This window comes from Chroicocephalus ridibundus, chromosome 6 (genome assembly GCF_963924245.1).
Source record: "Chroicocephalus ridibundus chromosome 6, bChrRid1.1, whole genome shotgun sequence".
In the NCBI taxonomy this organism is placed as follows: Eukaryota; Metazoa; Chordata; class Aves; order Charadriiformes; family Laridae; genus Chroicocephalus; species Chroicocephalus ridibundus.
Window position 1 is genome coordinate 55,257,303 of NC_086289.1, and position 25,227 is coordinate 55,282,529.

A 25,227-nucleotide genomic window follows, 5' to 3' on the forward strand; every position below is an offset into this window, starting at 1 on the left:
TCCTTTGAGAGTTAAAACCGCTTTCTAGATGCTTGATATTTTACTGATATTTTTTGAGTTAGAAAAATAATTTGAAAACAATTTACAGTGTCAAGCTATTTGAACTGTCAAACAGACCAAAATGTATGATCATTTTGATCATTTTGAGGAAGCTCAGCGGAGGAAAAACTAATTTGGAATAGTACCTCGATTTCCCGACTGTCCATTCTGTACTTATGCCAAAAATGGTTTTGTCCATTTTACTGCTTCCAGGCTGGATGTTTATTGATGAGGGTTTTCTTAATTCTTAATATAAGTTGTTTAATATTCTCATGTAGCCAACGAGGAGTATTACCAATTGTTGATGATTAACGAATCCCAGCCTGCTGGACTCAATGTGTCATCTTACACGGTGGAAGAAGTGGAGACTATAACCTCAGAATACATCATGAAAAATGCGGTGAGTATGGTGACCCAAGTCTACAGTGTGTATTGAAAATGTTTTCTAGAACTGGAATTCTCAGGCATGCCTTCTTTTTACAACGTAAGAGTTGGTAGCTAGGCCAATAAGCTGAAGAAGCTGGCTTTTGCCTTCCAGGGAATGTTAAGTAAAAACTCTGAGCCTTTGCAGACTTTGTCGATAGCACCTTGATCTAAGCTTTTTTTCTGTCAGGTAGGTGGGAAATAAGTAATCTAAACTCCTTGGTCCTCTGAATTGTACCTTGTGCTTAGAGATGATGGTGTGACGTATCTCAACAACCATGTGATATAATGCACTGTGAGACATCATTAGCTTTCGTTTTAGAACACCTGCTAAAGTTGGCGAGTAACTCTTTCCAAATTTTAGTCAAGGCACACCTGTGAATTGTTTCAGCTTATCCTTATCAGTAGGGGTCATTTGATGTTTCACCAGTTCTTTGTGTTAATGTAACTGAAAAGTGATGAAAGTGTTGGAATTGCTGTTTGTTGTAGTCTCTTGTGGTATTTGTTTTGTCTTTGCAGCTGGTATAGCTGTACTGCGTGACACAGTGACACTGTGTCTTCTCATCTAGATAACAACAGCTATGACAATCAGCATAGTTTTTAGCAGTAAAATGATAGTCTGATTATTTTTTTTAATTTATTTTCCACACTACCAGTGTTTTAGGGATATGTTATGGAGTCTTCAAAAAATAATTGCATCTAAACTTACTAGACTACCTTCCCCTATTTTTTATTTTTTTTTTCCCCCTGAAGCCTCTGCGTGAATGTGTGAAGTTCTGAAATCAATAAAATAATGTCATGGTGGGGGATGTTCCCTAGCTTGAAGTAGGTGCGTTTTGTTGTATCTATGAGTAGCAAACATTGCCCACAAGGTAAAATAAATAGGAAGTCTAGAGTACAACTGAGAACTTCAGCCAAATATCATAAACATTATTCAATTGATCTGAAGCATCCGAGTTTGTGAAACCGGTGTTCTGACGACAGCTCTTAAGTTTGTGTATAGTGTTAGTGGACAGAGCACTAAAAGTTATGACGCAGGAAACTCTTCTATGTCAAGAAAAGCAACGTGAAACGATATGAGTGGAGTGTGTGTATGCTTGTGTGGAACTTTTCTTCCACCTGCTTACTCATTATTTTACCAAGTGGTTTAGAGCACATTTTTTCATTTTGCAGTGGACAGACAAGCTAACATAAAAAGCCTTTCACAAAACAGTTGAATTTCATAAATGTAAAATAAGCCTGTAACAAGCACAAGGAAAATGTGCAGGTTTATAGCTGAAAGCTCTTTAATTCTTAATTCATAAATTTATTTTGCATCATAAAATTTTAGGCAATGATATTTAGGGCTTGTAACCAGTGAGATGCTCCTGTGTTATTATTGCATAGTTCAAAAAGTGTACCATCTGTCTACTTCTTAAGCAGATTAATTTTATTTCATTGCTCCCTGAACTGATGCAGTTTAACATTACTTCCTTAATTTTTATTTTGAAATTATTAATGCTTTTATATCTTAAGTGTTTTTCTAAGAAATACATACTGGGTTGAAGAATGTTTTAAACTGTCTAAATAATTTGAGATTTTTGTTTTTAGGATATGTTCGCTGTAGCTGTTTCTTTGATTTCTGGGAAAATTTTGTACATCTCTGATCAAGCTTCTTCTATTCTCCGCTGTAAGAGGGGTTATTTTAAAAATGCCAAATTTGTGGAGTTCTTGGCACCTCAGGATGTCAGTGTGTTCTATACATCTACTACCCCGTACAGATTACCATCATGGAATATTTGCAATAGAGCTGGTGAGTGGTCTCAACAGCACATTTTTCTCTGAACTTTGTCGTGCAAATACTTGAACTGATTTTAATATCCTTCCATCTGTCTTCATCACTTTTTGAGGGTATTACACAGATGCATCTCTGAACAATACTGGATGTATAACACACTTTTAGAAATCAGCAAAGCTTGTGTCTTGGCTTAAACTCTTCTGAATTTCATTCTTTATTGGTTCTTGTGTCCCTTTCATCCAAATGATGAATGAAAACAAAGTAGGTATTCATGCTGAATAGTGGGTTTGCTTTCCACTTTTACTAGCAATCAGATGACCACGGTTTTTCTTTAATATATATTTTCTTCAGATATAAGGAGGATAATATTCTGCCTCCTTCCTTTTGAATACTGGACACCTTGATTACAGTGTATAAAAATGTACTTCAGCTACCATCACTCTGCATTCATCAAGTGTAATCATATCTCTATTCTTTTAGCCTTGGAAAACAGATGTTAGGGATGCTAATGGTGAAGGATCAGAGGTCATGGGGCACTTTGATATTTGTTTGTGGGAGGATTGTTTTACTAGTGTAGCTACAGCTCTTAGGAATTGAGAAATAGCTGCCAACTATTTTAACCAAACACTTGAAATTCAACGTCTGCTCTAAATGTTTGAAATTCCAATCCATTTTAAACTAAGTCTATTAAGTTAAGTCAGAGTGTGGAGCTGTGTTTAATCTGAAAAAACAATTAGCAATAAATATATACTAAGTAATGCATACGTAACACAGGTTGGAAGGGACCCTTTGAGGACTGTAGTCCAACCTCTGGCTCAAAACAGGGTCAGTGGTGAATTCTGACCATCTGATCCTAATTGCAGATCTTATTCAGTTATGCAAATTTTTTTTCTGAAACATTTTCTGTAGTTTTATTATGTTTATGTATAGCTTTAAATCTCAAAAGTGCAGTAAGTGGAACTATTATGCACATTATCCTAGCAGCTGCCACAGAATATAATATCTAAAAGTATTGTGCGCTGAGGCCTATGAAAGACCAGTCCTTGCCTTGAAAATCAGTCTGTGGCTACTCTGGAACAGGAGGGATAGGGGTTTAAAAGGTGAGAGGAAGCCATCATGAAAAATGCTTTTTTGTGGGAGGGCGGGGTGGTAAGTGGATTTGATGATCTAGCTGTCCTAGTGCCTTTCTAGGAAAAAGGTAAAATTCTGGTGTCCCAGATAATCAAACATTTTTGGTCAATGCTATAAAGTAGAATGGGAAAGCTGATAAGAGTAAACAGCTCAAACTGAAGAACTGTTTAGATACGGCTTTGGCAAAAGGCTTAATAAGCAAGCAGCTGTGATTCACATGCTAGCCTCAGAATCTGAGTGCCATCCAGATTTAGTTGCTTATGAAGTACATTGTTTAGCAAATACATATGGAGACTTCAGGGAACATAAACTTTTTAAAGAATTCTGCCTTTATCACGTAAGGAAAAACTTTTGTTTTACCTATCATAATCTCATAGTAATTTGTAACTCGTTATGAAATATGTTTAATATTTTTAGAGTCTTCCACCCAGGATTGCATGGAAGAGAAATCTTTTTTCTGTCGCATCAGGTAAGACAACAGTATTATAAAGCTTAGTGTTATATTATGAAACCATGCATTACAAAAGTATTTTTATTTTTATAAGAACCATATGGTATATAAGTTTCTTAATTTTCCATAATGTGAACTTAAGGCAAAACATATGCATGTCCTCTAGTTGATTAACTCCTAGAAGCTACAGAGGAAACTGCAAAGTGATTTCAGGAAGTTGCATCTTAGAAGTTAATTGGGGTGACTATTGACCTTTGCATCATAAAGGAAGCTGATATGGTATCTCCTACTGCTGTGGAAATTCTTAGTTCATGTTAATTAAACTGTTTGGCACCTGCTACAGGGTCTCCTTCATTCTAGAAGACGAATGTCTAAGCTTAAATTTATCTTAAGTGTTCCGTAGAAAAAGATGCATGAGGGTGACTTGTCTCTCTTGCAGTTACTGGATGACACGGTTCCTTTGGTTTTACTTTTCTTCCTTCTTTTCCTGCCCCCACTCCCTTTAGTTGCTTTTATTTAGGAAATGTTGGCAATTTACTCCGTGCTTCTTTTTGTGCAATTTGATTTCTTGCTGCTTATTGCCTCTCTGGTAGCATTTTCAAAACCAAAAATTGTGCATCCTACTACTCAATTACTTCTGGAGTAAATAAATACTGATTGTTAGGGTATGGCTAAAGTAAACAAATTGGACACAATGCACTGCTCCAGAGCATTGGATTGGATGTACTGTAAAAGTACTGTTGGTGTTATTGTAGCTGTGTTGCTATAAACATATTACAATTTTTTTTTTTTTCTTGGTCACTGTGTAGATGGCTTTTATTTTCTTTACTATGCTTTGGATTCTTACTAAGTAAATAACTGTTATTATAGGTAAGAATTTCTGAGTCTTTGTTCTGTTTAAATTGGATAAATATTGGGTAAAAGAAGGTCTTTATGTTAACTGAGGGGATATAGCAGTCTTTATAAAATACAGCTATAAATTCATCCCTCTGAAGGGTGTAATGTCACAGATTAGGATTACTGGATCAACAGAATAACTTTATCATAGGAGGTGGGTATTTTTTTTTCCATCAAACTTCCATTTAAAGCAATTATGGATCTTTTTATTTCGGGCAGTAGAGAGGACAATATTTTTTTTTATTGCAGTTGGTATGCAAAGGGTGCTATCAGAATTAGCTTCTCTTCTACCAAAAAAAAAAAAAAAGAGAATTCAGAAAGTTAAGTTCTTGGGTGCTATTTTAGGAGCTATCATGCAGTCCTTGTGTCATGAGGAAATTACAATAGGTGAATTAAAACTTTGTTTAACATAAGATTGATCTGTTGAAATAATTAACTCCATTTAATTATTAGTGCAGGAAAGGAGCGTGAAAATGAGATTTGCTATCACCCGTTTCGGATGACTCCTTACCTTATCAAAGTGCAAGATCCGGAAATCGCAGAGGACCAGCTTTGCTGTGTGTTGCTTGCAGAAAAAGTACATTCTGGTTATGAAGGTAATCCTTTGAATGCACAAAGGCTTGTTTGGTTTCCTGTTCTAAGAGCTGTTCTGTGTTCTGCTACAGGTATTTCCATGCGGGGTAGCACAACAGAATTTCAGCCTAAGAAAGCCAACTATATGAGTTACTGTCAGTGATCTCGGGTTTTGTTAAAGTGAAAGATAACCGGTTCTGTTCTTTGTCCTTGTTGAGAGGCTGTGAGCTAGCAAGCTGCTTTCCTATATGCTTTTAGACATTTAGACTTAGTATTATACAGTATAGCTTGAAGTATTTTATGTATACAAAGACCCCCCACTTGTTAATCTGCTTTTATTTTTCTCTCAGCACCCAGAATTCCTCCTGACAAAAGAATTTTTACAACTACACACACACCGACCTGTTTGTTCCAGGATGTAGACGAAAGGTAACTTACAAAAAATATTCTTTTTTCATTTACTGTTAAGCAAGCTATCCAGTATCTTTACAAGTGTTTTTAGGATTTAATTAAGATGTCTGTGTGTGGTTAAATTATGTGACTACTGAAGAGTAGTTAACCCAAGAAATGCACCTCCCTCAATTTTCACTAAGCGTGAAAGCATTACACTGTGGTATTTAAGTGGAAAACTATTTGCCTGCTCACAACTTGTTCTTCCATTTTCCTTTGATCTGGGGCAAATCTGGACATAAATTCAATGAATGAAACCCACAGTCAGGAAAATTCCTGTGCTAAGAATCATTACCTGTTTGAGATTTTTAGGTGGTTTTGGTTTTTGTTGGGTTTTGTTGTTTGTTTTTTTTTTTTTTTAAGTTTGACCCGATTAATAACAAACAATATGCTGCTGTCACTTTGTGCTGGCCCAGATACACCCAGAGGTGTGTGTTTTAAATGCAACATTAGACGTTTTTTTTTCTTTAAAAAAAAAAAAAAATATATATTCTATGTTCTCAGTTCAAACTAGTCTTCGTAGTTCTTGCTGTTGTTGTCTGTATACAAAAACTACTAAAATTCTACTGGTTGAAGACTTCACATTGCTTTGGCAGTCATGGAAGCTGATTAGAGTAAGTATTCAGATTTCAGAGTAGAACCAAATATGCCGCTTGTGATATTAAGGCATACACAGAGGCTCAGGGATTAAGGTGTAAGCCAAGCTTTCCTTTAGTCTTCCAAATCGCTTTTGCCTGGGGCCTTTCAAAGGATGTTTAGGTGATGGAAAGACGAGGTCTATCAAAAGAACGGCAGATACTCCTTCAGAGTCAGGAGTGTACTTGGCTGAGGAGGAGGCGATAATCTCAACAAGCTTTTAAGGACAAGGAAGCATTTTGGAATATCATAGTGTTTTGAAGACTTGACTAGAGAATTCACTTGTTCCCAAATTGAAAGCACAGGCTGCCTTTTCCGTTTCTTTCTCTTTCTCTTCACTTGTTTTATTTGATACTTTCTTCATGATGGTTTCTGATGTGCTATATGTGGGATTTTACTTTGTTTTTTTTTTTTTTTTCTCCTTAGTGAAAACTAAATTAGTAGCATCTGACTTCTGAGATCTCCCCTCCTCTTGTTTTTAAGCATTCTAAGAATGCTCCAAGCCAACTGCAACTTTGCAGGGTGGGTTTATCTTTCCAAATAGGCTAATGACACAATGTAAAGCTTCCCTTCCTCTGTGCACCCCCAGCTCATTTATTTCCAGTAGTCACTTAACAGAAATGGCAATACTACTGAGTGGAGGAATGGAGAGCTTTGCCCTTATTCTTGGGCTTGGGTGGTGTGACTATGGAAAATCCCTTCTCTATAGCTACTGTGGAAGCTTCTTTCCTGTTATTCTGGTGTTAACACTTATTCTCAAATACCATTTTTGAACACTCACAGTGAGGTTCGATTACATCTTGGCCTGATATTAGGACTTTGCTTCACTTATTTCTGTTCTTGCGATATGTATGGTTAATTTTGCTTTTAATTATTTAACTCCCAAGAGCATTGGCAGCCAGATAAATGTTTACCAAGATATGCATATGCAGTTTATTAATCTTTATAACTCTCCAGAATTATTAGGTGGAATTAGCATATTTAGGTGGAATACACAAAACAATAGGTTCTTAGAGAAAACGGAGTCTGATATTTAAAAACATACAACTGAACACCTGCTGTTGAGTGAGAATTATTCATAATGTAGTGCTGAAACTGTTGTCTGACTTGCATAAAATGAAGTTAATTCTGTAATCAGTATGTGTTCATGGGTTAGAATGCTTATTTGTCCTAACTCTACAAGTGGATCACTGCAGAGAATAGGTAAAAATAAATATTTTCCTGAAATTAAGTGGATCATTCCTGTATGTATTTGTCTTTGAAATATAGTTGATACTTGATGTGTATGGTGGGTGTAAGGACTTCTGTGGAGTTCATAGTGGAGTAATCTTAGTAGATGAATTTAAAGCGATTTCCTATTTAACTTGCAATAAGAGTATAAAGAGACATCTTATTCATGTTGTTTTGGCACTTTAAATGTCATTCTATAAAACACAAACTAAACCTGCTGCCTCTCCTCATCAGCCATTTTTATGCCATATGTGCATTTGCATTCATAAAATTAGTTTATTAACTTAAACTCTGAATTATTTTGAGTTATTCATTATAGGAAGCATAATGATGCTGAGGTACTGCCTCTAGTAGATAGTAAATTAAGTATTCTCGAATACAGCATTATAAGATCACAGAAATGTTGGTTGGAAGGGAATGCTGGAGTTCTCTTTCCAGCCTTTTGCTTGAGATGAAACTGTTGCCCAGTTCTAGGTTAGGTCAGCTGCGACCTGGTCTCAATAATGCCTGAAAACCTGCAAGGACAGAGATTACCCAATCGGTATGGGAAACTGTTCCTGTGTTGCACTACTCGCTTTGTTAAAAAACTTTTCCTGACATCCAGCATAAGCTTTCCAAACAGCAATCTGGGGCCATTGCCCCTAGTTTTATTGTCTGGCACCATCAAGAAAACTTAACTCCATCTTTGTAACTCCTCTTTACAGTAGTTGCGGGAAGCTCCTGCATCATTCCTTAGCCCGCCTCTTCATTGGAACAGGCGAGCCCAGCTGAATCTCTAGTCATCTGTCTAACATTCTATATCCCTGACTCTTTCAGTTATCTTCATATCAGTAAAAAAATGCATAGGGAATTTTTTTGTTTGCTTGTTTTGCACTAGAAGTGACTACATTTGCATCTTTCTTTATAACTAGGTTAATAAATAACAGTTTAAAATTTGATCCCTTTCAGGGTAGGTATTCTGTCGCAGCACGAACAAATGTAGAGTTTGCCCGGCTTTCATAAAGCAGGTGGCAAAAAATAGGAGCAGTGTGAACAAAACCTCATGTTTTCTTCTACTTCTTAGAACATTATTTGATGAAGTCCTAACTGAAGTCATTCAGAGATGATTGGTATTTTAAACTCCTCGAGCGGCCCAACTTTTACGTGCTTTGAACCTGGCAGCGTTTTGAAATGTCAATGTGTCAAAATGATATGATTTGGTACGAGTTTCAGCTTTGTAAAGTTGTTGCTTGAGATCTTCCACAAGCTTTTAAGACTCATTATTTAACTAATTGCTTCAATAATAAGGCATTAGTTGCTATCCTTATTTTCCCCTGAATATCTCAGCCTCTGTTTTGGGTAACTGGTCTAATCCCAGTGGGTTATTGGAAATGCAATGTTGAGGGCATTTGTCCCATAATGCTTTTGAGTTCCAACACAACACAGAACCTGTGTGTGTGCTGCACTGCGGGTAAGCTCTTCATTAAAGCTATTCAGATACCTGAGTATCTGTCTGCTCCTGGGCCTTTGTCAGTGAATGGCGCTGGGGGAAAGGTATACAGCGCTTGCAGTTCACCAGATGATTCATTGGCATCTGGCAACTTCTTAAACATTACTGAGTTGTATTAACTTTTAATGCATTTTTTTTTTTCCAAAACATATTTTTGGTGTTTAGCTTCCAGGGCAAGGTGCAAAGCGACACTTGTGAACTTTCACTCTTTCTCCTTAATATGAATGCTGGAAGCAATCAATGAAAACTATCACATTAGTTAGTTGTTCACATCGTCGTAATTGGTCATTGATAACGTGCAGGAATTCAGTAATGTTACTTTTAATTCTCTATCTTAATTAATAAGCTTGCTTCCCTGCAGCTACTCTGAGTTGAACTCTTGACCTGCCTGTGAGAAAGTCCTGGTCAACTACCCTGTTGCTAGTTCAGCTACAGTAATCCTGTGATCCTTAGCCTTGGCTTGCAGCCCATAGATTGGGGTACTGCTTACCTTCAAGAGAGTTTTACAAGATTAAACTTTATTAATGCTCTTTTAAAATTAGGGTAAGTATTTATCCTCTAGGCAGCATAAAAAAAGACAGAACTGCTGTAACAGACTCCTTGATTTAGTCTAATGGTGGTGTTTTGTAAAGTTACCAAAAAAATCAAGCCACCTCACAAACAAAAACCAGGTTGTTCAAAGAGTACTACTGCTATTAAGTTGGCACTGCTGTTTCCCCAAATCTAAACTTACAATTATTCATTCTCTTTATAGGAAAAAGAGCGAAGAAAACTTAAAATGGAAACATACTAAAGATTAAATATACACTTACTCTACTTGATTTTTATTTTTATTTGTTTTTGTTTTTCTTTCCCCAGAGCAGTACCTCTGTTGGGATACCTACCTCAGGACTTAATAGGAACACCAGTCTTGGTGCACCTTCACCCAAATGACAGACCCTTAATGCTAGCAATTCACAAAAAAAGTATGTAATCTCTTACTGTGGCATAAATATGATTATTTTTTTTTTTAGAAGTTAATAATAATGGCTAAAAAAACCTCAGCAAGTAGGAGGTGAAAATCAATTGTGGCTGTGAATTTTTCTGCAAGTAAATACCGAATTCTTTACTCTACAATTTGATTCTTAATGCAAATACATGACAATGAGAAATCTCTCCATTTCATGTTTGATGTGAAGCATATGCGTGTGCTGTAAACAAATTAACTGTAAATGAACATTTCATACATAAAGAAAATTTTCTTGGGAATGCAATGATAGAAGTTGTCACACTTTAAATGGTAATCTTTCTTATTTCATAGAGAAGAAAATAAGAGCCATTCTGGCAATGTTAATTTGTTAAACTTTGAAAACGTAAAGCTGTTTCTTCAGTCATTTTTAACTTGTTGCGTTCTGAAGGTGATTTTTCTTGACATAGTCAAGTAAATTATAGTAAATATACTAAATTATGAAGATCTGCTTATTCTGGTAGCCCAGCATTTCTAAATGAATCAACGTATCTGGTATTTGTTCCTCCAAATATCATCTTCCTCCTTTGCAATTCGTTGTAAAATCTTGACTTGTTAAGTAGAATTGTGCGAATATTAAATTGAAATTTCTTTTTGAATTGTTCATACAGTACTTCAGTATGGAGGACAGCCTTTTGACTATTCACCGATCAGGTTTTGCACTAGAAATGGTGATTATATAACCATGGACACTAGCTGGTCCAGTTTCATCAATCCTTGGAGTCGAAAAGTTTCATTTATTATTGGAAGACACAAAGTTAGGACGTAAGTCAATAAACTGTTGGGACTTTAAGATATTTTTGTATATTTATTTTTATTTTTCCTCCCCTTGGGTTTACATAGTGATCCTTAAGAAAGACATAAGGGATTTTCAGGGGGGGAAAAAAGTCACACATACAAATTGCTTCCTTTTTAAACTTGGGTTTTGTGACATAGTAACTGCTTTAAAAACAAATATGAAGTCCTTCAAATTCTGCTAATACTGTCAATAGTTGCTTGAGAAGAGGGAAGTCATGCTCAAAGTGACTAAGGGTATGTATCTTATCAGATTCAAAGATTGTAGATGCAATCGAGTAAGCATCAGATTCTGTTTACTACATATAGATGGTAAATTGAAGTTGTGGTCTCTCTGTGACTGAAATACTTGCATTTGTAATGAGCTGTGATATTTTTGGTTTATGCAGAGGTCCCTTAAATGAAGACGTCTTTGCCGCACCCAACTACACAGAGGATCGAATCCTTCATCCCAGTGTTCAGGAAATCACTGAGCAAATCTATCGACTATTATTGCAGGTACAGCATGTGCTGTAATGTTACCCTTTTCATTTCCCACTGAAGAAGGGGCGTTTATCTTTGTGTGATGTTTTGTTTAGCTGTCAACTAGTGTACTGGAATTTCTGGCTACAATCCTGGAAATTACTTGCACTCATGATTACCAGACAAGACTTACTGAAGTATGTTAAAGCTCCAGTTGGTATTTTAAAGATTTCATGCAGCTATGGAGTCCTCACAAAAAACCCACACCCACTAAAATAAATCCTTTTTTTGTCACATGGAATTAGTGGTAACGATTTCAGTTTTGTTTAAAGCGGATGTGCTGAGGGGGGTGTGTGTATGTATATATGTGTGTGTGTATATATATTTTGTTATTGTTAACAGCCTGTACACAACAGTGGATCCAGTGGCTATGGAAGTCTAGGTAGCAACGGTTCACATGAGCACTTAATGAGCGTGGCATCCTCCAGTGACAGCACAGGAAATAATAATGAAGATGCTCATAAGGATAAACCGGTAGGTTTGGGGTTTCTTATTCAAGTATGCGGCAAAAAACAAACTAGTAAAAGTGGGCTTTTTTTACTTTTAGCATAACTCTTTCAAATTAAGGATGGAAGAAAGAATAAGGAAAAAGTCATCTTTCTGTTTTGTTTAACATGGAAAAAAACTTTCTGTCCAGGGGAATAAACTTTTCTGGTGTAGATGAAGTCCCAGGGTACTGAAGCATTGTTATAGGCATGAAAGTCTGTGTGTATTTAAACCTGTACAGTGTATTAACTTATTCTAATGTCTGTTATCTGTTATATGTGTGGGAAAACTAGCTGGATATTTGGAAGCAGATTTTATTTTTTGTGAGGGGAAAGTCTGTAATTACTCTTTTGCCAAACGAAACTGAGAAGATAAAAATGCAGTAATACCTGCATAACCAAGTGATACCTTGACCTTGATCGCTTTTTGTGTTTGCAAAATTACACAATGTGATGTGGAATGGAATAAAATAAAAAAATTCTTGTGCTTAAAACTTAACTTTACTGTTGATTGGGCCATTGCTACTAGTTAATAGTGATACGTAACTTCTAAAATTCTATCAGTCTGAACAAAACAGCAGCATTAAATTTATGCCTATGCTTAACAGAACTATTCCATCGGCAAAGTAAATCAGACAGACAGTAATGTACTGAATATGTTTGCAGTCAAAGGAGCTGTACTTTTTAACATCTCTAGTCATTTTGGCTTTCCTGATGATGTTCTTTCCAAGTTTGTTGTAGCTCCCTGAGTTGCGTTTAATTTGGGAAGCCAAAATTTTCCTTTACTTATTTATATTGCTTATAGGCTAATTCTTCCAAATCTGACTTCTGCTTCTGTGATCAGGCATGGCAGACTGCTGCTCTTGCCAAGGTGGTCACTTTCCTGGCTTCCAGTCCTTAACCACTAGTGGCCTAAGCAGATGAAGTCTCTGGATTTTTTTTTTATTTAACAGATAACTTACTACATTTCAGAGATATGCAGAAGAGTAACGTTGAAGGACATCTTGGTTTTGAGGGAAATAGATACCTAACTTTTCCTTCGCTGTTTCCACAGATAGTGAAGATTGTTATAGTATAGTTCTATAACATCCTGTCAGTGCTTGTTTAAACTTCTAGCACAAAAAGTTCTCTGTCTTAGTAGCCATATTTTGTTTACCAAGTGATATTGTTGTGTGTGGGTTGTTTTTTTTTTTTCTCGAGTCATCTTTATAATATATTTTTATATTTGCCTATCCAAGTCATTCAACCATATTAAACAAAATGGAATCATAGAATTGCCTAGGTTGGAAGGACCTAGAATAATTGTTTACAAAGACATACTTTATATTTTTTATTTTTTCCAATTCCCAAAATTCTGCTGCTGCCCAAAATTCTGTACATCAGGATTTCTCCGGTGATCAGACTAATTGTAAGATAGAGATTAACTGAGGTTAGAATTAGTTTACGGAGGAATCATTATGCATGATGTTTTAATCAGAATTTGGTAATAACTCTTTTTAATGACCCGCTTTCAGGAGGTTTGTCAAGATGCCCGTAAGGTCAAAAATAAAGGACAACGTATTTTCACGGACAATAAAGCAAAACTGGAATATAAGAGAGCGCCTTTTGCAGGTAAGACATTAGGGAGTTAATCTAAGTATTAGTCTATTGCACTGGTGCCTTATATAATATGACAGTAGGATCTTTTTTTCTACTTTAATTCTAATCAATGCATAAAGACAGCATTTTCATCAATTCAAATGATTGTCCTCTGTCTTCTCTCTGTTGTGTTCAGGAAAATATTGTGTTGAGCTATGTCTGAATTGATAATGGTATAACACACGGTTAAGGCATGTCCTAAAGATGTTTTGAAGCACCTTAGTTGTAGCTGATGTTTGCATACAAGTCAAACATCTTTTCTGTTAGGTGGAGGAAAATGTTATGGATATTGTCGTTCTTATTTGTATTGTAACCTCAGGAATTAAGTTGCTAAATGACAATCTTACTAATAAGATTTAAATTCTGTATACATTAATAGGTTATTCTTCTAGTAATTTGTTATAACTTATGGGCGCTAGACTTGTCCCCATACTGAGTGTGTTTCAACTCTAATGATATCTATTCTCTTACAGCCATAATATCTATTCCCTTTGGATCCATATGCATCAACGTAACTAAACTTCACACCTCCAAGAATCCATAAGGACAGGAAAATATTTACACAGTGTTCATCTATTAGTGCGCAAACCACTTACTTGCTTTACAGTGGTTAACTTGTGACCTGTTAAGAAATATGTATAAATGAGAACTTTTAGTGTTGCTTTTAGGGGAATTTGCAAGGATTTAATGCCATAATTACATAATAGCAGTATCTCTTTTCACAGAAAAACAAAGTGGTCCTGGTGGCCAGGTGAAAGATGTAGGGGGAAAGGATACTGCAGGAACAGCCACTCCTAAAAATGTGACTACTGAAGAGTTGGCTTGGAAAGAACAACCCGTATATTCTTATCAACAGATTAGCTGTTTGGACAGTGTCATCAGGTAAGCAACCAGTGTGTAAATTACTCTTTATCTCTAGACTTAAGACTTGTATATCTAATACTATTAAATCATTGTATTTTAGGTACTTGGAGAGTTGTAATGTGCCTGGTACAGCAAAAAGAAAATGTGAAGCTTCATCAAGTGTTGCATCACTGAATTCTGGAGTTCATGAACAAAAACCAGCTGATAATGGTATGCAGCCCTTGGGAGGTATCTCTACGTCACATCTTTTTCTTGATTGATTTTTGCTAGCAGCCAGTTGGATGTTACTTCTTTGCAGAATAACCTCAAATGTAGCTTACGCATGACCTCATAGTCACTTTCTCAGCGCTAGAAGTTTGGTGATCTAAGTTTTATCATGCAAATCTTCCCTACAATCAAAATACTGAGTATTTGATTGAATATATGGATCGTAGATGCAATAAGCTTATTTATGTTGTACGTAGGATAGTGTACAAAATTCTACATACAGCAGGATTTTGAGTTTTAGGACTTGAATCATTATCAAACATAAAAAACTTTGTTTCATGGTTGAGGCTTGTAGGAACAACCAGCTGAAGAACCTGGCAGCTAATTAATTGCAACAAAAATGTGCATATTACACTTCTGTTTCTTCTTTGTCGACATTAAAAGAGAAAAGGAACAGGAGATGATAAAATGTAGCATCAGACTTCACTTGGTGTTGTGTGAGGCACAAGAACCCATTTGAAAGGACTGTTCCGCCATGAAAATAAAAGATGGGGATTACTGAGGATAGCTATCTAAAAAGTCTGCTGTAGGCAAAAACATTAACGTAATCTTTTAGGACTTAGGTATAGCATTTGATATGGTCTCTGTCTGGATGGGGAGCTAAAGTGAAGAATGTAACTGTTTGGTTAGTGCAAGAATTGTGAGACTGGTAAAGAACTATACATAAATGAGATACTTGCTGATACAACCATGTCATTATATGAGGCTGAAAGGGAAGTATCTAGTGGAGTTTCTCCAAAATTGGTCTTGGGGAATGATCTTGTCTATATTTCCTTTTGATGAACTTCAAAAAGAAGTTCTAATGCAGCTTTTAGAATCAAATTGGAAGGTATCACTATACAAAGGAACAAAATGTCTGTAGAAGGAATTGAGATGCCTTGAGAATTAGAGAGGAAGAAATGGTGGAACTAGCATCGTGCAATTAGGAACACTGCTGTCATTTGGAGTCTGATCAGTTGTACTTGACAGGAAAAGATGTGGGTTCACTTATTTTTTTGGTGCACTCGTGACTGAGAATGATGAAGCCACCAGCATACTCTAGTCAGGAAAAAGGCAAACTTTAGTTCGTAAACGTATGTTATGCCAAGTATTCCTGTTACAGAAGGAAGGTCTTACTGCTGGTTTATGAGGCACTGGTATGACCTCTGCTGGATTATTGTGTACAGCTTTCAGGTGAGAGAATTTAAATAGGTGGATGCTTGGAGCAAAGCTGTTAGGATAACAAGCTAATGACAGAGATTAGTGTACAACAATATGGGAGCTGGGCGGGACTTAATTTTAGTCTGGAAAAAGACTAAAACTTTCTTCCAAAACTGTTCCATGAAAGAAGAGTGAGGACTAGGAAAAAGCAGAAAGTCCTTCGTCGAAAAGATTTGGTTTGGCTGTATGTGAAAGTAGAGGATTGGATTTTGTTGCTGAGAAGTCATTCTGTTCCTAAAATGTTCTTGGTGGAATGTATAAAGTTAAGTAAAATGTTTGTTTTGTGCCTTGTCAGGCACAGTTTAGCCTCTACTGTTTTGCAACCCTAGCAACATATAACTTGCATTTGCTATTGTTTATGTTCAGTAAACTACAACTTTATTTCTTGTAATAGATCCTGCTGTGTTGAAGGCATCTGGTAAACCGAATGGTCCCCCAGTGGTTGGTGCTCACTTGACATCTTTGGCCCTACCTGGCAAGCCTGAAAGTGTTGTCTCTCTGACAAGTCAGTGCAGCTACAGTAGCACCATTGTTCATGTTGGAGACAAAAAAACACAACCTGAATTAGGTATGATTTTTGCTAATAAATCTTCTCCAAAATGGCACTTGCCACAAGTTTAAAGTTCAGATGTGAACAGCTAGTATCTGCTTGTGACTTACATTTTTCTTACAGTTAAAATGTTCCTATGGAATTGGAAAAAAATAGAGACAGAATTTGTATCTTAAACTTAAAGCAAAATTATTACAGAATTGTAATAGCTTAAAAATGCCTATGCAAAGCTTATTTTACTTCATCTTGATTTATTTTTTTTCCTCCTATTTCTAGAAATGATAGAAGATGGTCCAAGTGGAGCAGAACTCTTAGATGGCCAACTTCTTGCCCCTCCATCTAGCTCTGCGCATGTAAATCAAGAAAAGGAGCCATTTAAAAAACTGGGACTTACAAAGGAAGTCCTTGCAGTACATACGCAAAAAGAGGAGCAGAGCTTTTTGAATAAGTTTAAAGAAATCAAGAAATTTAATATTTTTCAGTCCCACTGCAATTACTACTTACAAGATAAACCAAAAGGACGGCCTGGTGAACGTGGTATGGCAATAGTTTTCATGATAAAACCTGAATTTATATAGGAAGTACATCCTGTTGAGAGGGCATTTCCATTTTTAGCTGTATTGTGGGGCCACTGCGAATAGTGACAGTTGCATGCTATTTTTAAAGTCCAGAGAAAAATTCTTTCTAATAAGTCTTGCTTGAAGATTGAGAGTAGAATATAGCTTTTAATGTAATAACTGACATTTTAGTAACTAATGTTTTGATTTTTATCTGTTCGTTATAGTATTGATGTCATGCATCTACTTTCAAGGGACAAAACCCGTGCTTTAGTGTGTTTGCTTTACTATATCTATGCTTGTATTCCCTTGCTTTTCTTCTCCTTCTGTCTTTCCATCTGTCTTCTTTTAAGGTTTGTGGTTTTGTTTTGTTTTTAGCCCCTTTCTTTTACATCCAGTTTCTCCCACTATTGTGTAATCAGGGAAACAATCATCAGATTGTTTGGTTGCCTTTAAATTAATAATGTGGTCAGTGGGATGGAAACGGAACAGACTAGCTGTAATAGTGAAATTGTTTTGTTTATTAGGATTAGGAACTCCGGATTGCATTTTCAGAAGTGCTTGATACTGATCTGCCTTTGTTCCCATTTCAGTCCTTACTTGACTTGGAACAGAAGTCAGACACTGCTAAGCATTTTTTTGCAGATTCTTATCTTTCATTTTTTATTTAATAGTTATGCAGGTCCTTGATTTAGGAAACCTGTTCCGGAATCCTTTAGTCCGCTTGCATTCTTTATACTTGATAAGCTTTCAACCTATCTTAAATAAGCTTTAGACAAACTAAAAGTTTGAGCAGATTTTAGTGCCAGAAGATATTTTATGGATTTCCTTATGTCTGTAATTGGATGAACTGACAGCCTTTGCCTAGGGAAGAGTTGCTTGGTGCAGACTTCTAAAATAAGGTTGTAAAGGTAGCATGGTTTTTTTTGCCCTCAGGAAATTCTTTTCTTTATGTGTACTCTATCTCCTTCTGCTTCCCCTCCCCCACCTCACCTTTTCAGTTATGGACCTGCATGACTGTAACTCTCTAGAAATGCTTCCAGCCATGTCCCATACTGCTTTCATTGTAATTGCTGGAGTTATTAGAAGTTTGCCCCTCTGGGGGCCACTATTTTGCAGCTTTGTGCTGTTTGGGTGACACATTTGAGCCTGAATTGGTCCACTGCTGCTCTGTTCTTCTGTAGTGTGTCAGCATGGTTTTTATTGCCTGGTTAGCTCAACTCTTGTGTTAGAGGTAAAAGTGAACCTGACCCCTTCCCAAATGCTTCCACTTGGGTAGGCTAAGTCCAGAACTGCGGTTTTGAGCAATTTTTAGGGATGACAAGGTGAGAGGGATACATCAGATTGCAAGTAGGATCCTTCCTGATGTTTGGGGTTTTTTTGCAGGTGGCCGTGGACAAAGAAATGCCACTTCTGGAATGGAACAGCCTTGGAAGAAAAGTGGAAAGAACAGGAAATCGAAGCGCATTAAACCACAGGAGTCTTCAGACAGTACAACTTCTGGAACTAAACTTCCCCATCGGTTCCCCCTTCAAGGTTTAAATACTACTGCTTGGTCACCATCAGACACTTCACAAGCGAGCTATTCAGCGATGTCTTTTCCCACTGTTATGCCTGCATATCCACTTCCTGTTTTTCCTGCAGCAGGGACTGTGCCACCAGCTCCTGAGACTTCACTCTCTGGTTTTAATCAGTTGACAGACTCTGGAAATACTTGTCCTATGCAACCATCCCAGTTCTCTGCACCCCTCATGACACCTGTTGTAGCTCTCGTGCTCCCCAACTATGTCTACCCAGAGATGAACAATAACTTACCTCAAACGCTTTACCACAGCCAACCCAACTTCCCTGCCCATTCCACTTTCCCTTCACAGACAGTATTTCCGACACAGCCATTTGCTACACCCAGCCCTTTCCCACAACAGGCATTTTTTCCAACACAGCCATTCCATTATAATCCACCAGCAGAGAGTGAAAAGGTTCCTGTCACAGAGCCACGAAATGAGCCATCCCGTTCCTGCACTCCACAGTCAGTGGGTCCTCAAGACCAGGCTTCGCCACCTCTGTTCCAGTCAAGGTGCAGTTCTCCTCTGAATCTTCTACAGTTAGAAGAAACCACAAAAACTGCTGAAAGTGGACCTCCTGTGGGTTTACATGGAGCTTTAAGTGAGGAAGGAGCCATAGGCAAAATCATGACAACTGATAACTGTAGTGGAAAGGGATCCGTACCAGTAAGTATGCTGATGGGTTTGGGGTTTGTTGTTTGTTTGTTTGCTTTAAAGTCTTCACATTCTTGAACATATCTGAAGTTGTGACTATGTAGAGATACCTAAAATGGATTCCCCCCCTGCTTCTGTTTTCCTGTCTGTGCTGCATTGTTTTCAGTCATCTCCACTCGTGGGACCTATTTTTTAATGATAGATAGCAATCGGTCAATATAATGCCAGGAGATGGACTCACAATTGTTGTTAGTAAATTCAAACTTCAGCAGACTTGAATAAAACATGAAATCCAATCATTTAGAATAGTCTTAACCTGTAAAAATTAAATCTAACTTGTTGTTCTAAAGTTACACTAGGAAGCTTGGAAATACATCCTAAACCAGTTTTGTTCTGCTTTTTAAAAAAATCCATGAATATGGATAAGCCCATTGAAAAGCCTTGAAATAGATTTAAAATAATATGAGCACTTTATTTTTAGCAAAAGTTTTGGGCTAGTGAATTTGTGTGGAGGGGGAAATAATCTATAAGTTGTCTGAAAGGAGCTGATTTAAAATAAAATCACATCTTTGTTTACAAACAAGCAACCAAAGAAAAGGAAGAATGAATTATTACTTGCAGGCCATAGGTTTATTTTTGTTTCATTTGGTGCACTAAAACTGTGCTGAGCTATTTGGTAACTTCAGGGTTTTTTTATTTCCTGGCTCATTTAAATTTGACAAATCAGTTTAACAAATAACCTTAAAGAAACTTCAGGTGGAGTAATATATCCATAAAGGTTTCTATGACATAAATATGTAGACTAATATTAGTGTGTTCTAAAGGCACCATAGAGTATCTTTGTAAATGCCAAGTCACTGAGGGGATGGAGTTGCAGCCTAAAACTTTTTAGACTGGCTCCTTCCTCCTTCCAGCTTTTCTTCTGCTGTGGTTTGTAACTGGTCTCTGCATCTAATGGTGCAGTTACAAAGTAGAACGTGGGTTTGCTGCTGATAAAAGGAAAGTAGGCATTGGAAGGGGCGTCTTTTCGGCATGTCTGAGATCTAAACTACTGTAAGTAATCAGTAAAAAGCACTATTAGTGTTGATACTAGCAGCTGATTAGATGACTTTGCGTGGTGAGTCATAAGCATGTATCTACATTAGAAGTTAAAAAGGAGGAAGGAAAAACTTCTGAAAATGCTTGTTCCCCACACTGTGGCAAACATTGAGACTCCATGTTAAACTTTTCTCCCTGGTTAGTTTCCAGATGATTTATTTTACCTAATATTCTTGATATTGATCCTTAAGGGGGATGAATGGAGGGAGAACAGAAAGAAATGGATTTTGCTATATCGGTGTGTTTTCTAGAGAAACTTCCAAACTTAATGGATACAGTTCAAAAACTTACTATGTTCTGTTGTTAACATGCTTGTTATCTCATGATGTTGAGAACAAATAAATTTGACTTTCATTAAAAAATATTCTCTATCATAGTAATCATGTAAATGCCACTTACGGAGAAGTTTTCAGGGATATATGCATCCAGTGCCATATTTGGACTAATGTATTCTGTGGACTACATAACATCTCTGAAATCTTATCTCTAAGGACTTCTGGCTTGTGCTGTGATATAAATGTGCATCTGTGACAGGCTGTAATTTACAGCATACTCTGCAGTGCCTCTCCTGGATAAAAACAGTTTGGTAACAAAACATAATAGTAACAATTTTGCTGGCAAATTCTTTGAATTTCTTCAAACTGTTAGTTCCTATTCTTTAGAAACCTGCAAAATGTAACTTTCTGTAATTTCCTCATCTTTTGCTGGAAAATGAGGACAATACGGGCATTTGTTCAGGAATTTGTTAAGAATAAAGCTAGTTCTTTCCATTTTTATGTATTTTGTTAAGTTCCGTCAACCATAATTTCTAGTATTTAATCTTCAAACTGACTTACAGTGAGGTTTTGCTTATGTTTGAAATCAGCGTAGTTAATGCTCTTTCCATCAAAAGCATACAAATAAATTATCTTGCCTAGGAAGCTTGCATCTGGGAACACCTTCTTCCTTCTCATCATGCACTGAGAGTAGGAACGGTGATGGACTGTTGATGCAAGTCTCTTTGAGGTGGATTATAGTAGGAGCAACTGCTAGTATGCCTTAGGTGGCTTGGGTAAATTCTGACTTGTCCAGGACAGTAGGGGCTGTCAAGACTGAATAGAAATGCCTTCCTTATTTCCTCACTAAACTATATATGTTTTTTAAAAGAGAAATTAAATTGAAATATCAGTCTTACTGAAGGACCACTTGTCAATCAGTCCACTTCATTATTCCTCAGTTGGTCTTGGCATGTGTTATTGGTGGTTGTCTGTCTTTGAATAACTGTGTAAACATATTAGAATATAAAGTGAAATGGATTAATACTAAATGTAAATTATTAGTAATGAAATAGCCTTGTCTTTGGGCTTTGGGTTTGATTTTTTTTTTTGGTTAATTTTATTTTTTTCCCCTCTCCTTCTTATCACTAGGCTGAATCTCCAATGGATGCTCAAAATAGCGACGCACTCTCCATGTCTAGTGTCCTGCTTGACATTTTACTTCAAGAAGATGCATGTTCAGGCACTGGTTCAGCTTCTTCAGGGAGTGGTGTATCTGCAGCTGCTGAGTCTCTGGGGTCTGGATCCAATGGCTGCGGCATGTCAGGGAGCAGAACAGGTAACACCGGCAGCAGGTACTCTCTTTGCATTTTAGAAAACTTGGAGCACGAGGTATTGCAACCACCACTTGAACATAAAGTGCTTTATGTAAAAATCTTTATTGTCTTTAATTCTCATTGCATAGTTTATTCTTGTTTTCTTTTTTTATTACATAACATGAAAGTTTTTCTATTGTGCTTGATTTACAGTATAGAACTGTCGTGGCTTTGGCTGGATTGGCCAATCAGAACAACAGATGGCCCTCCCCCCCTTCTCTCCTCAGAGAGGAGAGGAAGAGATAAGGAGATTTACAAGTTTAGAAAAAGAACTAAACTAATGAAAATAAATAAGAAAATAGTAAATAATAATAGAATAATAAAAATTAAAAAAAAAAGTATACAATATATACAAAACCGTACCCAGCTCCCAGCTCCCTAACACAGGGAAAGTCCCAGACTGGAGTTGGCGACGGACAGGAGCTGAATTCCGGAGCTAGAGTCAGAAATGCTCGGATCGGGATCAAAGGCAGATGAACAGACAGGGTCCTCCTCAGACATCGGCCATTGAAGAAAAAACAAGCCAGAGCAGCCTTGCCCCTTTGATCCCTCAGCTTTTATACTGAGCGTGATGCATATGGGATGGAATACCCTGTTGGTCAGTTTTGGGTCACCTGTCCCGTCTGCTCCTCCCTGCAGGTGGGACCCCTCTACGCTTCTCTGCTTCCAACCCTCTAACAGGGCAAGCAGCGAAGTTAGCTGACCTTGGTTGTTATAGCAATAAGTATAAGCAAGAGCCTCTGTGCATAACATTCCTTGGTATAATCAGGTCTTACCACTCTGAGAGCAAACAGTTTCTGAACAATATGCTGTTAGTTTCAGACTTTAGTCAGTTAGAAGAGGTCCAGCTAAAAAGTAAAATTACAGATCAGAAAATTGGTTCTGTTTTACCTCAAACCAGGACAAGAACCTTTTTCAAGTGTGTGTAAAATAGCTAGTAAGATACTACGTAGGTGTGACAGAATAATGAAGAGAAAATAGCGTACTCCTTCATGTTTCACTTCAGGGTTCTTAATTGAAGCAAGCTCATTATTTGTTGAAATTGAACAGAGACTTAGCTTGAGAATTTGAGTTTTAAAAATACTGATGCAGTTACTGTGGGGTGGAAGTTCCCTCAGTTTAAAAAATGAAATAAAATCGTGGTTGTATTTATACTTTCAGTTCTCTTTAATCTTGTCTGTTTTCAGAAGTGTTCAGTTAATCTATGTATTTGACAATTTATAATGAAACTTTAAATTTCTTTTTAAAGGTAGTAGTGAAACTAGTCATACCAGCAAATACTTCGGGAGTATTGATTCCTCAGAAAATCATCATAAAACCAAAATGAAGGCAGAAATGGAAGAAAGTGAGCACTTCATTAAATACGTCCTTCAGGATCCTATATGGCTTTTGATGGCAAACACGGATGACACTGTTATGATGACTTACCAGATACCTTCACGGTAATTCCAATGTTGTAGTCCTTCATGAACTGTATTATATGTTGAGGGGAGCAGGGTGTGCAAAAGGAAAGATATATGTGAATCTCTGTCTCAATGGAAGTAAATTGGTTTTAATGCTTAGCTCAGTGTCAAGAAGAGTTCATGCTTCCTTTATGTTTTTTGTATACTACACAATAAGTTCTCAAAAACTAAAAAACTATTTGATTAGGTTTCCCTGTATTTTTAGATCAGTTACGTCTGTTGAAATTAACTATATTTTTTGAAGCTGTTTTATAGTTAGTGGTTTGTAACTACTTGTCTAGAAATCCTGTAGTCTGATTAATAGATCCTGGCAAGTACGCTTAGATCTAATGATGGTCTGTAGCATGGAAGATCTGTACTCCCTGGCCGTTGTCCTTGAGATGCCACATTCAGTGGCACGCTGCTTTCTCTGCCGTGTGGTTTTGTTTTTTCCCCTGGGTTGTTGACTTCCACATGTTCATTCTTCTCCATAAATTCCCATTCAAATAGGACAAGGAAGTAGAAGGTAAAAACCATAAGGTTTCTAATCTAAGGTATCTAATAGCAATAACTTTATTTAAAAAAATAAAAAATTCCTTGCTTCAATAGCAAAGAGCAGATGTTGGGGGAGAGGGGGTGACAAGTCTGTAGATTTTTTTTTTTAATCTTGTTTATATTCCTTGGGAGCAGCAAATGGTATTTTGAAAGGAATAGGAAGTTTCAGTAAAGACAACCCTTTTGCAAGGGAAGGAAAACAAGCTTTCAAAATACAGAAGCACAGGGATGATGGGGGAGGAAAAATAGAGAACACATCGTAAGAGCTTTAGATTTGTTTTTTTTTTCCTAGATTTAAAAATACCTTGGCATTTCTCAGTTTTTGTAGCCTGAAGGGTTGACAGCTATAGATGGGAATTCCAGTAGACTGTAAGAGTAGCAAAGCCTGCCAACGAGAACATGGTAGATCTAAAACAGGGTACTGTGGTAGGAAGAGTTAAGCTCGCTGTCAGAGCATGTTGACCAAGAATAGAACTGTAAAACCAACCTGTTCTTAGGTATGCTGTAAGGAGCCAAAACAGTACTGGGTTTCTTGGAACTTGCTTTCTATTGTCATCTTTTATAGAGGTGTACAGCTTGTAAATGTTTGGTGTGGTGCGGGGGTTAATTAAGTTTCTGATTCAAAGTGAGGTATTGGGGGGAGAGAGAACTTTGGCTGCTGAAATAGAGCAGTGTTTTCTTCATCTTTCCCTCTCGGTCCTGAAGTTTAATCCATTCTAGATGACCTTCTTAAACCTATCTTACTACTTCTGCTTTAGTATCTCATATGTGCATTTAGTGTCTGTGTTGCGTTGCGCTTCCAGTGAAGGGGAACTTGGAACTTGCTGCAGCGGCGGCAGAGGGAAACTGGAGTTCCTCGTTTCACTGGTGATGCTGCCTGAATATGTCTAAGAAAACTGTTTTCACTGATGGGATTTGAAAAGACAGTGAGCCAGCAGAGATGTGTTAAAGTTGTCTGCAAATGCAGAAAGCTGCTGAAATAACTGCACTTAACTTTCTTCTAATACAAGATTTGTAAGCTTAGCATTCCAGAACAAAAATAGTCTTTAAAAATGTTAGTATTTGACTGTGTAACCTTATATAGGCAAAAAGCCCAGAAACTGTTGAAGCTGAATTTCTAAATACATTTTATTTTAGAGATTTGGAAACAGTTTTAAAAGAAGATAAGCAGAAATTAAAGCAAATGCAGAAACTACAGCCAAAATTTACAGAAGAACAAAAAAGAGAGCTTATTGAAGTTCATCCGTGGATCCAGCAAGGTGGACTGCCAAAAACTGTTGCTAATTCCGTAAGTTTAAATGAG

The 25,227-nt window shown here is 36.9% G+C and overlaps 1 protein-coding gene across 10 annotated transcripts in view; it reads left to right on the forward strand.

Annotated features, from left to right (window-relative positions):
• The window catches only part of PER2 (period circadian regulator 2), a 51,883-nt gene that overhangs the window by 23,098 nt on the left and 3,558 nt on the right, over positions 1-25,227 (forward strand). For all 10 annotated transcript variants that reach the window (XM_063337662.1, XM_063337658.1, XM_063337656.1 and 7 more), the window contains 18 exons: positions 318-439; positions 2,053-2,254; positions 3,788-3,839; positions 5,172-5,314; positions 5,642-5,720; positions 9,955-10,061; positions 10,714-10,867; positions 11,287-11,395; positions 11,762-11,893; positions 13,419-13,515; positions 14,268-14,424; positions 14,507-14,616; positions 16,268-16,441; positions 16,700-16,960; positions 18,367-19,211; positions 21,704-21,890; positions 23,177-23,369; positions 25,062-25,212. In XM_063337662.1, the coding sequence (XP_063193732.1) occupies positions 318-439; positions 2,053-2,254; positions 3,788-3,839; positions 5,172-5,314; positions 5,642-5,720; positions 9,955-10,061; positions 10,714-10,867; positions 11,287-11,395; positions 11,762-11,893; positions 13,419-13,515; positions 14,268-14,424; positions 14,507-14,616; positions 16,268-16,441; positions 16,700-16,960; positions 18,367-19,211; positions 21,704-21,890; positions 23,177-23,369; positions 25,062-25,212 (3,275 nt within the window). The remainder of the gene's footprint in view (positions 1-317; positions 440-2,052; positions 2,255-3,787; positions 3,840-5,171; positions 5,315-5,641; positions 5,721-9,954; positions 10,062-10,713; positions 10,868-11,286; positions 11,396-11,761; positions 11,894-13,418; positions 13,516-14,267; positions 14,425-14,506; positions 14,617-16,267; positions 16,442-16,699; positions 16,961-18,366; positions 19,212-21,703; positions 21,891-23,176; positions 23,370-25,061; positions 25,213-25,227) is intronic.